Below are 14,477 nucleotides of genomic sequence, written 5' to 3' on the forward strand. Positions count from 1 at the left end.
GCGAGGATCTGGCTTAAAGACGTAGGAAATCGATACTGATCTTAAATTTATACATAATCATTTTTCAAAAACATTAACAATTAAAAGAATAATTAAAAAACATATTAAAAAATGTAAAAAGTGGGGCAAAGTATAAATATATTAAAACGCAAATATTAAAATCACTAAAAAGGAGCAAATTACTAAACAGCAATGATAAATCTGGGCCAACAACTTGTAAAAAGTAGGCAGAAAACAAGAACACAGAACAACATATTGTAAAATAATACAATTACAGGTTAGGTCTTGGTGTTCTCATGACAACGGGTGAGCTAATCATGGTTTGGTCAAGATGAGAGAACAAGTAACACAACTCAGTGAACTGCGTTTTCCTAACAATACAGGCTCCAAATTATCAAAGAAAAATCATTATGCTTAAATGTTTTTTTCTGGGTCTAAATGTAGCTACTATGAGAAGTTATATGCGGTTACTCATCAGTAAAAGTTGATTTGTGTTTTGGTATGTTTAGATGCAGGAACTATTTGTACAGAAGGTAGCCATGGTAATTTAACCACTTCACAACCTTAGGCCGGCGTCACACTTGGCGTAAGACATTACGGTACGTTTTCTACGTCCGTAATACGCGCGTGATACGCCAAAATGTCTCCGTAATCTCTCTCCGTAGTTCTTGCGTCGCCTAGGTGTGGTCGCGTATTTTGCGCATGTACTGGTCCGTGTGTAATCCGTATGTGATCCGTATGGCGTTTTTACCACGCACCATTCCAAAATGGACATTTAACGGTTTTCTGGCCTGCAAATCATTTAAACCATCATTAACAACACTATTTAAGCCCTCGACAACAGGTGTACCCCTCCCATATGCCCTATATGTTCTCAAGCATATTTTGGCTGTGGTACTTGGAGCTCCCAAACATGTCTGACCATGTGTATTTAAGCACAACTCAGCGGGTGTTGCTTCACTGGGTGTTGTCTCGTCGCTTTGGCCAGCCATATACGGTCAATGCAGATCCGCGAAGGAGGAGACAAAGATTGTGGGTCCATCCTCTATTGACCCAACGCCCGAGTAAAGGACATTTCCAGAGACTCTATTCATCTTTGAGGGCCCATCCAGACAAATTTTTCCTGTATACTCGCATGTCCATCAGGACTTTTGACATGTTGCTGGAGATCTTACGTCCTGGACTCACCTATCAGGACACCTGGATGAGAAAAGCCATCTCTGCTGAGGAGCGTCTGCTCCTAACCTTACGGTATGTATTTAGACCTTTTAGATTTTGTTGTGTTGGCCAATGTGTTTTGTCCTACTATGTTTCAGTTCCTTAACTTAGACATGAGGCCACAAGCACATTTCTAAAAATGTGTTTAATATTTGATTATAGTAATACTGTGAAATGTCCCTTTTTGCTTACTCAATAATCACAGAGAAAATTTACTAGACACTTGTGTTTCGTCCTGTTTTCATATTCCTCATGTTCCTTTATTTTGTTTTCCTTGTTTTTCAGCTTCCTGGCCACAGGCTTGTCCTATGCGGGTCTACACCTGGAGTTTCTCATTGGGCGTTCTACCATTTCAGTCATTGTTAGGACAACCTGTTCCCAAATATGGCTGAAACTTAACGAAGTTGTGATGCCAGAGCCAAAAATGGATGATTGGCTCAAAATCGCCACTGGATTCCAAAATACTTGTGACTTCCCTAACTGCATTGGAGCTGTGGATGGGAAACATATCAGGGTGCGTAAGCCGCCGAACTCTGGTTCCCAATTCTACAATTATAAGCAGTTTTTCTCTGTAGTTATGTTAGCAGTTGCTGACAGCAACTACAGGTTTATAATTGTAGACATTGGGGCCTATGGCCGAACTGGAGACTCTAGGGTCTTCAATTCGTCCATAATGGGTCGCCGGCTACGTGACAACCAGTTGAACCTCCCACCACCACAACAACTCCCAGGCTCCAATGCGGAAGCAGTGCCTTTTGTTTTGGTTGGAGATGAGGCCTTCCAACTGACGAGGCACGTCATGAGGCCTTACCCCAGGCGCAACCTTGACCACCGGCGGAGGGTTTTTAATTTGAGACTTACCAGGGCACGGAGACTGGTTGAGTGCGCCTTTGGGATTCTTGTAGCCAAATGGCGTGTTCTTCAGTCTGCAATTCAGCTGAGTGAGGCTTCAATCAATGAAGTGATCAAAGCCTGTGTAATTCTACATAATTTCACCAGAATACATGATTGTTTGTCTACTAATTTGCAAAATCACGTCATGACCAATCATAGTAGGCCTCCCCCATATGTCCCTCCTCGGCGACGTCCCCTTTCTGGCCTAAAAGTTCGGGATGTGTTCACCAATTATTTTTTGAGTCCTCAGGGTGCCACTCCCTGGCAAGACTATGCAATTTTGCATGTGTAATTATTTATGTACCTAAATTTTGCCATTATCAAGTTTGAAAATATGTCTGCTGTGTTTAATTTGTTGACATATGGTTCTGATCATATCATGTGTGTGTGAGTTAAGAAGAATGAACAGAGTGCATACATAGTTTTTTGTTAAGTAAAGGCAATTTTACTTCTTAAACTTGTTTTTGTTTTTTTTGTTTGTTTTGGCATAACCAATCTTTGTGCACAAAAAAGAACAGCTTTTTTTTAACAAAAAAAAAACAACAAAGTAAAATAAAAGCATTACAGCTTGCTTTTTAAGCACAAACCAAACCAAATGTCTTAAACAAATTAAAAAAAAGTTGTACCCAACATTACAAGTCCTGGTACGTAGGAAGGGGAGAAGTGGATTGGTCTGGGTCACCATCAGATGGCCTTTGCAGGCCCAATTGTCCAGCAGCCTGTGCGGCTGTTATAGTGGCTTGCGGGAAATTCTGCCTGCTCTGATGCTGGCCACTTTGATGAGTGGGGCCTGGATTTGGGAGATAACCCTGATGTTGCAGCCCATATGTGCGGGAATCATACCCCAACCCAAAATGACCATATTGTCCAAACCCAGGTTGGGACCAGCCTCCAGCACTGGGTGCGGACAAGTGGCCATATTGGGATGGTTGATGATATCCTGCAATATGGTGCTGATGTTGCCATTGTTGGTTAGTTGGTGGTTGGGGTGGAGGTGTTGGCTGACGTGGAGGGGGTGCTTCAGATCCTTGGTGCGCATGCTGGCCTTCTAGTCTCGGAGGCCGCAGAATATTTTCAGGTGACATCTGCCACTGTTCAATCATCTGCATCAGATTGTATGGGTTATTTGGGGGGGTGCATGCGTCAATAAGGATCTGAAAACACCCTCTCAAACGCAGCCTCAACTCCCGCTCTATGGAGCGTAAATACTGGGCAAGGCTCCGTGTGAATCCCTCCTCCCCATCATCCTCTCGAACCCGGGCCAAATAGTTCATGACCCCAGCATCCACGTTTTGCCTGCTTTGGCGAAGCTCTCTCCTGCGTCGTGCACGCTGGGGTCTGACTGCAGCCTGTGGGGATCGGTCCAGGGCAACAGTTGGGCTGCTGCTATTACCAGGGTCATCCTGGCTAGGTGCTGCTGCTGCAGAAGAGAACTGTGGGCCCTCTGGGTTTTCTTCAGAAGCAGCTGGAGCTGGGTGGGCAGATGATGAAGATGCTGTAGGTCTTGCGCAGGAGGGAGCAGCAGATGGACCAGCCACCTCTTCACCTTCTCCAACTGGGTCAATGACCAGTTCTGAGTCCGACCCTGTCTCCCTGTCAGTGAGGTTAGACTGAGTTCTGCAAAGATAAATTTGACCAGTTACTATGTTTTTTGGAATCATCTCTCAACATTCAAAAATTAACCCATTTTGAGATGTTTTTACTTACGGCCTGAGGTCCATGCTGGGGTTAAGGAAGGTTAGGCGGTCAAAGTAGATGTATTTTTTTTTTTTAGGAGGGGCCCCGGCTCCACTTCTCTCCCGCTGCTGCCTCTCCCTCCTATACTGGTCCCGGATACTCCGCCACCTTGTTGTAACATCATCCACTGAAACAACAAAAAATACACACATTGCTTAGACCATTATGCAGAGTGCTCACACAAGGTGTAATGGAGTACACAGATTGCAATGTAGCATAGAAAGAGGCTTTTGTGGCTCACATTAAGCCAGAATTTCCTCAAAAAAATACAAATTAGGAAGAAAGGCCACAAGGACAGAGTCAGCTAACCTCTATCACAGAAAAACAAATTACTGGAAAACCATGTTATTAAGGGAACACCTGTTCTAAACCTTAATCAAATCCATTTATCATATCCAGCACCATGTATATACTGCTTGGATATATATAACTTTAAGGATGAATTAATAAATTAAGGTTTAGCAATTCAAAGTAGTAAGGGCCTGCTGTTTAGCAAGAACATTACATTGCAAACATGGGTGTTCTTACTTATTTGTCGCTGGGCCGCACGTGGCTGCTGGTCATACTGGGGGAAGAGGGACCCACACACGCTCCTCCATGCAGCTTGTTTTACTGCCCTGTTGGCATAGTTGGGGTCTCTTTGGTCCCAGATTTCTGGCCTCTCCTGGATCAAAATGATCAGCATGTCAACATTAATTATGCGGGCCATGCTGAATCTCTCACTCCGTGGAGGCGTGCAGCAGACTTCCGGGTTCACTGTCTGGCTTTTTCAGCTAATTAGCATGTCTCACCTGCCTGATTGATGGCTTTCGAAAGTTCAGGACATCTGCCAGTGAGGTGCGTATTTCTCGCAATGCACACGCATGGTCCGTATGCATTCCGTATTATACGCTCTCCCATAGACTTGCATTGGCGTTTTTTTTGCGCAATACGCTGATAAACGCTGCATGCTGCGATTTTGTACGGCCGTAGAGGAACGTATAATACGGATCCGTAATATACGCCTAAAAGGACTAGACCCATTGAGAATCATGGTGCCGTATGTTTAGCGAGTTTTACGTACGTAGATTATGCGCTCTTACGCACGTAAAACTCGCATGTGTGACGGCGGCCTTAGACGTATCTATACGTCCAGGTTAGGAAAGCCTTCCTGACCTTGGACGCATTGATACGTCCAGGTGATTTTGCACACACAGTAGCTGTGCGCGCGATCGCCGCCTGGTATTCAGCTTACTTCACAGCTGACACCTGGCTCACACTGAGTAGTGGCCACCTCACTCCCAGCAGTTTAACCCCCTAAATGCTGCAATTGATATCGATCGCAAGATTTAGAAGGCCGGGAGAAGGAGGAGGCTCCCTCTCCCCTCTGATCAGTTCCCCCGCAATGTTGTCGCAAGGGGCAGATCATTGCCATGGTGACCCAACATTGTCATGACGATATCCGGGTCACTAGAGCTAGCAAGCTTGCTACATCATGAGTAGTGCATGGTCTAACAAGTCTGTGTCAGTGCAGCCCTGACAGTTTAGCACTGCAGTGCTAATGCATTGCAATTCTTTATACAGTGGGGGAAATAACTATTTGATCCCTTGCTGATTTTGTAAGTTTGCCCACTGACAAAGACATGAACAGTCTATAATTTTAACCCCTTTCTGACATATGATGTACTATCCCGTCGAGGTGGGGTGGGCCCGTATGACCACCGACGGGATAGTACGTCATACGCGATCGGCCGCGCTCACGGGGGGAGTGCGGCCGATCGCGGCCGGGGGTCAGCTACCTATCACAGCTGACATCCGGCACTATGTGCCGGGGGCGGTCCTGGCACACCGCGATCAAACATGATCGCAGTGTGCCGGCGGTATAGGGAAGCATCGCGCAGGGAGGGGGCTCCCTGCAGGCTTCCCTGAGACCCCCGCAGCAACGCGATGTGATCGCGTTGCTGCGAGGGTCTCTTACCTCTCCTCCCTGCTGCTGACCCGAATCCAAAATGGCCGCGGCATCCGGGTCCTGCAGGGAGGGAGGTGGCTTACCAAGAGCCTGCTCAGAGCTGACAGAGTGCTGTACAAACTGTCAGATCAGCGATCTGTGATGTCCCCCCTGGGACAAAGTAAAAAAACAAAAAAAAAATTTCCACTTGTGTAAAAAAAAAAAAAATATGTATATATTATTTCCATAAATACATTTCTTTATCTAAATAAAAAAAAAACAATAAAAGTACACATATTTAGTATCGCCGCGTCCGTAACGACCCAACCTATAAAACTGTCCCACTAGTTAACCCCGTCAGTAAACACCGTAAGAAAAAAAAAACGAGGCAAAAAACAACGCTTTATTATCATACCGCCGAACAAAAAGTGGAATAACACGCAATAAAAAAAACAGATATAAATAGCCATTGTACCGCTGAAAACGTCATCTTGTCCCGCAAAAAATGAGCTGCCATACAGCATCATAAGCAAAAAAATAAAAAAAGTTATAGTCCTGAGAATAAAGCGATGCCAAAATAATTATTTTTTCTATAAAATAGTTTTTATCGTATAAAAGCGCCAAAACCTAAAAAAATGATATAAATGAGGTATCGCTGTAATCGTACTGACCCGAAGAATAAAACTGCTTTATTCATTTTACCAAACGCGGAACGGTATAAACGCCTCCCCCAAAAGAAATTCATGAATAGGTGGTTTTTGGTCATTCTGCCTCACAAAAATCGGAATAAAAAGTGATAAACAATTGTCACGTGCCCAAAAATGAAACCATTAAAAACGTCAACTCGTCCCGCAAAAAACAAGACCTCACATGACTCTATGAACTCAAATATGGAAAAATGATAGCTCTCAAAATGTGGTAACGCAAAAAATATGTTTTGCAATAAAAAGCGTCTTTCAGTGTGTGACGGCTGCCAATCATAAAAATCCGCTAAATAACCCCCTATAAAAGTAAATCAAACCCCCCTTCATCACCCCCTTAGTTAGAGAAAAATTAAAAAATTAAAAAAATGTATTTATTTCCATTTTCCCATTAGGGTTAGGGCTAGGGTTAGGGGTAGGATTAGGGCTAGCCTTAGGGTTAGGGTTAGGGCTAGGGCTAGGGTTAGGGCTAGGGTTGGGGCTAGGGTTAAGGCTACAGTTAGGGTTGGGGCTAAAGTTAGGGTTAGGGTTGGGGCTAAAGTTAGGGTTTGGATTACATTTACGGTTGGGAATAGAGTTGGGATTAGGGTTAGGGGTGTGTCTGGGTTAGAGATAGGGTTAGGGTTACCGTTGGGATTAGGGTTTTGGGTGTGTTTGGATTAGGGTTTCAGTTATAATTATAATATAATAATAATAATAATATAATAACTGTTTAGGCACATCAGGGGCTCTCCAAACGCGACATGGCGTCCGATGTCAATTTGGGCTGAAAATCTCGGCTTATACTCGAGTATATACGGTATATATATTTTACAGTGAGAAATAAGTATTTGATCCCCTAGCAACCATTAAGAGTTCTGGCTCCTACAGACCAGTTAGACGTTCCTAATCAACTCATTACCTGTATTAAAGACAGATGTCTTACATAGTCACCTTTATAAAAGACTCCTGTCCGCAAACTCAATTAGGCCGGTTTCACATTTGCGGTTGTGACCGCAGCGTTTCTGCCGCAAATATCGACATGCGTTGTGTATTCCTATATTTAACATTAGGGACGCATGCGTCTGCGATTGGTTGCTTTTTGCCGCGTTTGACGACGCATGCGTCGTTTCGTCGTCTGTGGTTTGGCGCGGTAAACGCTACATGTAGTAATTTTAGAGGCGTCAATTTGCCGCCTAGAAACGCATGCGGTCGATTGCGGAAGGAATGCACCAAAAAAACGCATTGCTGTCTATGTGAGCGCATGTGTTCACAAGCACATGCGTTTGCTTGCGTTCGTGAACGCATGCGTTGCACCAGAGAAAAACATGTCTAGACACTGATAAGCCATCCCCACATACAAGGAGATAAAGGGAGGGAGTGGACATTTGCAGGTCACTACTCAGCAGACAGCCAAGCAGAGCAGACAGACCACAGCACCTTGGAGCAAACAAGTCTCTGAACAATGTGAGTATATCTTAGCCAATACCTTTATTTTCTATTTTCTGTCTCTACATGTCCACTTATGTACCTTCTTATGCATAGGTTTTCACAAGGCTGTATTTTGGAAACTAGACCCCCCAAGGAACTTATCTAGATGTGTGGTGAGCACTTTGAACTCCCAAGTGCTTCACAGAAGTTTATAATGCAGAGTCGTGAAAATAAAAAATATTTTTTTTCCACAAAAATTATTTTTTTAGCCCCTAATTTTTTAATTTCCCAAGGGTAACAGGAGAAGTTGGACCCCAAAAGTTGTTGTCCAATTTGTCCTGAGTACGCTGATACCCCATGTGTGGGGAAGACCACTGTTTGGGCACACATCGGGGCTCAGAAGGGAAGTAGTGACTTTTAAAATGCAGACTTTGATGTAATGGTCTGCGGGCATCATGTTGCATTTGCAGAGATCCTGATGTACCTAAACAGTAGAAACCCCCCACAAGTGACCCCATTTTGGAAACTAGACCCCCAAACAGCTTATCTAAATGTGTGGTGAGCACTATGAACCCCCAACTGCTTCACAGAAGTTTATAATGTAGAGCCATGAAAATAAAAAATCATATTTTTTCCACAAAAATGATATTTTCACCCCCAAATTTTTACTTTCACAAGGGTAACAGGAGAAAGTGGACCCCAAAATTTATTGGGCAATTTATCCTGAGTATGCTGATACCCCATATGTGGGGGGGGCACTGTTTGGGTGCATGGTAGAGCTCGGAAGGGAAGGAGCACCGTTTTGGAATGCAGACTTTGATAGAATGGTCTGCGGGTGTTATGTTGCGTTTGCAGAGCCCCTCATGTACCTAAACAGTAGAAACCCCCTACAAGTGATGCCATTTTGGAAACTAGACCCCCCAAGGAACTTATTTAGATGTGTGGTGAGTATTTTGAATGCCTAAGTGCTTCATAGAAGTTTGACGCAGAGCCGTGAAAATAAAAAATCATTTTTTTCCCCACAAAAATGATTTTTTAGCCCCCAAATTTTTTTTATTTTTGCAAGGGTAACAGGAGAAACTGAACCCCAAAAGTTGTTGTCCAACTAGTACTTAGTGCGCTGATGCCCCATATGTGGGGGTAAACCACTGTTTGGGCGCACGGCAGAGCTCAGAAGGGAGAGAGCACTATTTGACTTTTTGAGTGCAAAATTGGCTGTCTCGCTTGGAGACCCCCTGATGTACAGTACCTAAACAGTTGAAACCCCCCAATTCTAACTCCAACCCTAACCCCAAAACACCCCTAATCCCAACGCTAACCATAACACTAATCAAAACCCTAAACCCAACACTCCACTAATCCTAATCTCAACACTAACCTCAAACCTAACCCTAATCCCAATACACCCCTAATCTCAACCCTAACCTTAACCCTAACCCCAAACCTAACCCTAATCTCAAACGTAACCCTAATGCCAACCCTAACCCTAATGCCAACCCTAACCCTAATCCAAACCCTAATCCCAACCCTAATCCCAACTCTAACCCTAACTTTAGCCCCAACCCTAACCCTAACTTTAGTCCCAATCCTAACCCTAGCCCCAACCCTAACTTTAGCCCTAACCCTAGCCCCAACCCTAACCCTAACTTTAGTCCCAATCCTAATCCTAGCCCCAACCCTAACCCTAACTTTAGCCCTAACCCTAGCCCCAACCCTAACCCTAACATTAGCCCCAACCCTAACCCTAACTTTAGCCCTAACCCTAACATTAGCCCCAACCCTAACCCTAGCCCTAACACTAGCCCTAACCCTAGCCCCAACCCTAACCCTAACTTTAGCCCAAACCCTAACCCTAGCCTTAACTTTTACCCTAACCCTAGCCCTAACCCTAATTGGAAAATGGAAATACATACTTTTTTTAATGTTATTATTTTTCCTAACTAAGGGAGTGATAAAGGGGGGTTATGTACTATTTTTTTTTATTTTGATCACTGTGATAGGATCTCACAGTGACCAAAATAAAACGAGAGGAAGAATCTTCCTATGCTGGCTGGCACATCACAGCGGGCGCACTGCTCATGTACCATCCATTTTCTTCCCGGAGGAAGATGCCAGCGGCCAGAAGAAGCAGGAGGGCCCAGGGACACCAGTAAGTATAACAGGGTCCCCGATTCCCCTATTTCTCTGTCCTCTAATGTGCAATCACATCAGAGGACATAGAATAACACACCACATTTTTTTTGCGGCCGCCGGTAAACGGTTATTTCCTGGCGATTACAAAACAGGAGTCAGTAAAAACCGACCCCGATCATGTTCTTTGGGGTCTCGGCTACCCCCGGCAGCCGAGACCCCAAAGATCTTCCGGGTGCCGGCCTGCGGGCGCACTGCGCATGCGCCCACCATTTTTTGACGACAGAAGATGGCGGCGCCCATGGGGAACCACGAGGAGCACCGGGGGAGATGGGTGAGTATCGGGGGGCTACCGGGGACCGCATTTCTCTGTCCTCTGATGTGCGATCACATCGGAGGACAGTGAAATTAAATGGCAAATCTCTTCTTTTTTTTTTTTTGCGACCGCTGGTAAACACTTAATAACCGGCGATTGCAACTCGGGGGTCGGTAAAAACCGACCCAAGTCATGTTCTTTGGGGTCTTGGCTACCCCCAGCAACCGAGACCCCAGAGAAAATCCGACTCTGGGGGGATGCATTTTTTAAAAAAAATCTGACCAGAATAACTTTGCATGATGGATAGGTATCTGTCTGTATATGTCAGCAGTGAGGCTATTATTAATCACTAGATGGTGGCCCGATTCTAACACATCGGGTATTCTAGAATATGTATTTATGTATGTATATAGCAGCCACATAGTATATAGCACAGGCCACGTAGTATATAGAAGCCATGTAGTATATAGCAGACAAATACTACGTGGCCTGTGCAATATAATATGTGGCTGCTATAGACATACATATTATAGAATACCTGATGCGTTAATACAGGCCACGCAATATATAACAGTGGCCACGCAGTATATAACACAGCCACGTACTATATAACACAGCCCACGCAGTATATAGCAGCCACGCAGTATATAACACAGGCGACATAGTATATAACACAGGCCACGCAGTATATAACACTGGCCACGTAATATATAGCACAGCCCACGCAGTATATAGCAGCCACATAGTATATAACACTGCCCACGTAGTATATAACAGTGGCCTTGTAATATATAGCACAGTCCACGCAGTATATAGCACAGCCCACGGAGTATATCACACAGCCCACATAGTATATAACTCTGCCTATGTAGTATATAGCAGCCACACGGTATCTAACACAGCCTACGTAGTATACAGCAGTGTGGGCACCATATCCCTGTTAAAAAATAATTAAAATAAAAAATAGTTATATACTCACCCCTGGTATCCACCGAAGCTCCGGCGATACGCGCGTGGCTGCCGCCATCTTCTGTTCCCAGGATGCATTGCGAAATTACCCAGATGACTGAGCGGTCTCACGAGACCGCTAAGTCTTCTGGGTAATTTCGCAATGCATCGCCGGGAACGGAAGATGGCGGCAGGAGCGTGCGGCTCGGTGGACTACGGAGGGTGAGAATAGCAGGTTTTTTGGTTTTTTATTATTTTTAATATTACATTTTTTTTACTATTGATGCCGCATAGGCAGCATCAATAGTAAAAAGTTGGGGACACACAGGGTTAATAGCAGCGGTTACGGAGTGCGTTACCTGCGGCATAACGTGGTCTGTTACCGCCGGCATTCACCCTGTGTGAGTGGTGTCTGGAGGGGAGTATGCGGGCGCCGGGCACTGACTGCGGGGAGTAAGGAGCGGCCATTTTCTTCCAGACTGTGCCCGTCGCTGATTGGTCGTGGCTGTTTTGCCGTGACCAATCAGCGACTTGGATTTCCATGACAGACAGAGGCCGCGACCAATGAATATCCGTGACAGAAAGACAGACAGAAGGACAGACAGAAAGACGGAAGTGACCCTTAGACTATTATATAGTAGATACCCAACTCCATTTGCTGAAACGCAAACCCAAAGTTCCAAGGAAACTCCACCATGCTTCACTGTTGCCTACAGACACTCGTTATTGTACCTCTTTTCTCCAGTCCATTTGCTATCAAACTGCCTCTTATTATAGCCCAAAATTTAAAATTTTGACTCCTCAATCCTCGGTGCCTGCTGCCATTTTTCTGCACCCCAGTTCTTATGTTTTTGTGCATAGTTGAGACTTGGTCTTGTTTCCAAGCAGAAGTAATGGCTTTGGCTTCAATTCTTCCATGAACACCACCTCTGTCCAGACTTCTCTGAACAGTAGGTTCAGATAGATTCTGTAATCTCTAGTAATAATACAATGCTATACATACATACATACAAATTACCAATTACAGTGGATGATACTGTGGAGAAAATCTACATCATATTTGTGCTGTGCTAGATCCAATATACTCAGACATTTGTATTATGGGAGTTATTTTAACATATCCTCATAAAGATTGCAAAACATCTTTGGGGACATTCAAACTTTATATTTCTTTTTGCAATACAGACACACACATCACAGATACTGAAGAGACCTAGGATTGGTACACTGTTAGAGGGATAATCTGGTTGGCACACAAAATCGTACCTGTCTTTAATTGATGTATTAATTCAGATTGTAAATGATTTCCCTATTTAATCACAAACACTGAAGTCTCTTTTTAATACCATGACTGAATATTACAAACAGTAAATAATAATAATAATTTTATTTATAATAGCGGCAACATATTCCACAGCATTTTATAAGTTCGGTGGAGACATATACAAACAATAAAACACATCACAAAGTAGCAACATAGTTCAATAGTTACAGGAGGAGTGAGGTTCCTGCTCACAAGCTTAGAATCAATAAGGAAATAGGGGGGACACAATAGGTAAAAAGTGCTTGTAGATTATGGTCCAGCCATCATTTTTATATATAGGGGGTTTCAAATAAGCTGCGGTCATCAGCCAGTATTTGTCTAAGTGCAGTCACCAAATGCAAATGGGTGCATGAAGGATGTGGAGACAAATGAGTATGAGGAACCAAATTCTGGGGAAAATTTAGAAAGAGGCAACAGGAAAAAGTTTGATTAGTAAAGAGAGGTGATAGGCCTGTCTAAAGAGATGTGTTTTTATAATGCACAATGAAAAATTTCTGGGCTATGTACTAGTCGGATCGTCTAAGGTAGTGCATTCCAGAAAACTGGCACAGCACGAGGGAAGTCTTGGAGACGCAGGTGAGAGGATCAGAATATGGAAGATGTTAGCCGTAGATCATTTGCAGAATGGGGAGCGTAGGAAGGGTGATAGATAGAGATGAGGGAGGAGATGTAGTGTGGTGCAGAAGTGTGGAGGGCCTTGTGAATGAGAAAGATAAGTTTGTATTGTATTCTGTAGCGAATGCGCAACCAGTGCAAATCAATGGCACAAGGTGGAGTCATTGATTTAGCATCTGGACAGAAATATGACCTTGTCTGCCGCATACAGGACTGATTAGAGAGGAGAAAGTTTGGTCAGAATGAGACTGATTAGTAGAGAGTTGTAGTAGTCTAGATGAGAGTGAATAGTAGCAGTTTTTTGTGTTAAACTGTAAAGCGCTGCGGAATATGTTGGCGCTATATAAATAAAGATTATTATCTATATATATAATTGTCTAAGGGTCAATTCCGTCTGTCTGTCTCTCCTTCTGTCACGGTTATTCATTTGCTGATTGGTCTCGGCAGCTGCCTGTCATGGCTGCTGCGACCAATCAACGACGGGCACAGTCCGATTAGTCCCTCCCCTACTCCCCTGCACTCACTGCCCGGCGCCCGCTCCATAATCCCCTCCACTCACCGCTCACACAGGGTTAATGGCAGCGGTAACGGCCCGCGGTGTAACGCACTCCGTTACCGCTGCTATTAACCCTGTGTGTCCCCAACTATTTACTATTGATGCTGCCTATGCAGCATCAATAGTAAAGATAGGTCATGTTAAAAATAATAATAAAAAAAAAAACCTGCTATACTCACCCTCCGCCGACTTTCCCGCTCCTTGCCACGCTCCCCGGACCGCTCCATTGCAAGCGGCAGCTTCCGCTCTCGTCCCAGCGCTGGTGTGCGACAAGGACCTGCCGTGACGTTACGGTCATGTGACCGCGACGTCATCATAGGTCCTGCTCACACCAGCCCTGGGACCGCAAGCTGCTGCTTGCAATGGAGCGATCCCGGGAGCGTGCAAGGAGCGGGAAAGGCGGCGGATGGTGAGTATAGCAGGACTTCCAACGGGCCTTCGGAAGGTGAGTATATGGTTTTTTGTTTTTTTTAAGTCTCTATACTGTGTGGCTCTGTGCTGGCCAATATACAGTTAGGTCCATATATATTTGGACAGAGACAACATTTTTCTAATTTTGCTTACAGACATTACCACAATGAATTTTAAACAAAACAATTCAGATGCAGTTGAAGTTCAGACTTTCAGCTTTCATTTGAGGGTATCCACATTAAAATTGGATGAAGGGTTTAGGAGTTTCAGCTCCTTAAAATGTGCCACCC

At 44.3% G+C, this 14,477-nt stretch overlaps 2 protein-coding genes across 2 annotated transcripts; one reads left to right on the forward strand and one right to left on the reverse strand.

Annotated features, from left to right (window-relative positions):
* The first annotated feature begins 582 nt into the window (after positions 1–582).
* On the forward strand, positions 583–2,560 carry LOC138665609 (uncharacterized). The gene is made up of 2 exons (XM_069753239.1): positions 583–1,251; positions 1,504–2,560. The coding sequence occupies exons 1-2, from the start codon at positions 860–862 to the stop codon at positions 2,402–2,404; spliced, it is 1,293 nt and encodes a 430-aa protein (XP_069609340.1). The 5' UTR covers positions 583–859; the 3' UTR covers positions 2,405–2,560.
* Positions 2,561–2,597: 37 nt separating this feature from the next.
* LOC138665610 (uncharacterized) lies at positions 2,598–4,772 on the reverse strand. The gene is made up of 3 exons (XM_069753240.1): positions 4,378–4,772; positions 3,820–3,976; positions 2,598–3,729 (listed from the first exon to the last, which is right to left on the reverse strand). The coding sequence occupies exons 1-3, from the start codon at positions 4,556–4,558 to the stop codon at positions 2,745–2,747; spliced, it is 1,323 nt and encodes a 440-aa protein (XP_069609341.1). The 5' UTR covers positions 4,559–4,772; the 3' UTR covers positions 2,598–2,744.
* Positions 4,773–14,477: the final 9,705 nt, after the last annotated feature.

The sequence above is a fragment of the Ranitomeya imitator genome, chromosome 2 (genome assembly GCF_032444005.1).
Source record: "Ranitomeya imitator isolate aRanImi1 chromosome 2, aRanImi1.pri, whole genome shotgun sequence".
NCBI lineage: Eukaryota > Metazoa > Chordata > Amphibia > Anura > Dendrobatidae > Ranitomeya > Ranitomeya imitator.

Bases quoted from the DNA above. Each gene is read 5' to 3' on its own strand.
- LOC138665609 (XM_069753239.1), top strand. From the start codon at position 860: ATGCCCTATATGTTCTCAAGCATATTTTGGCTGTGGTACTTGGAGCTC. The intron at 1,252-1,503 runs GTATGTATTTAG...CTTGTTTTTCAG, and splicing joins CGTCTGCTCCTAACCTTACG to CTTCCTGGCCACAGGCTTGT.
- LOC138665610 (XM_069753240.1), bottom strand. From the start codon at position 4,558: ATGGCCCGCATAATTAATGTTGACATGCTGATCATTTTGATCCAGGAG. The intron at 3,977-4,377 runs GTAAGAACACCC...TTGTTGTTTCAG, and splicing joins TGCGGCCCAGCGACAAATAA to TGGATGATGTTACAACAAGG. The intron at 3,730-3,819 runs GTAAGTAAAAAC...TTATCTTTGCAG, and splicing joins CCCAGCATGGACCTCAGGCC to AACTCAGTCTAACCTCACTG.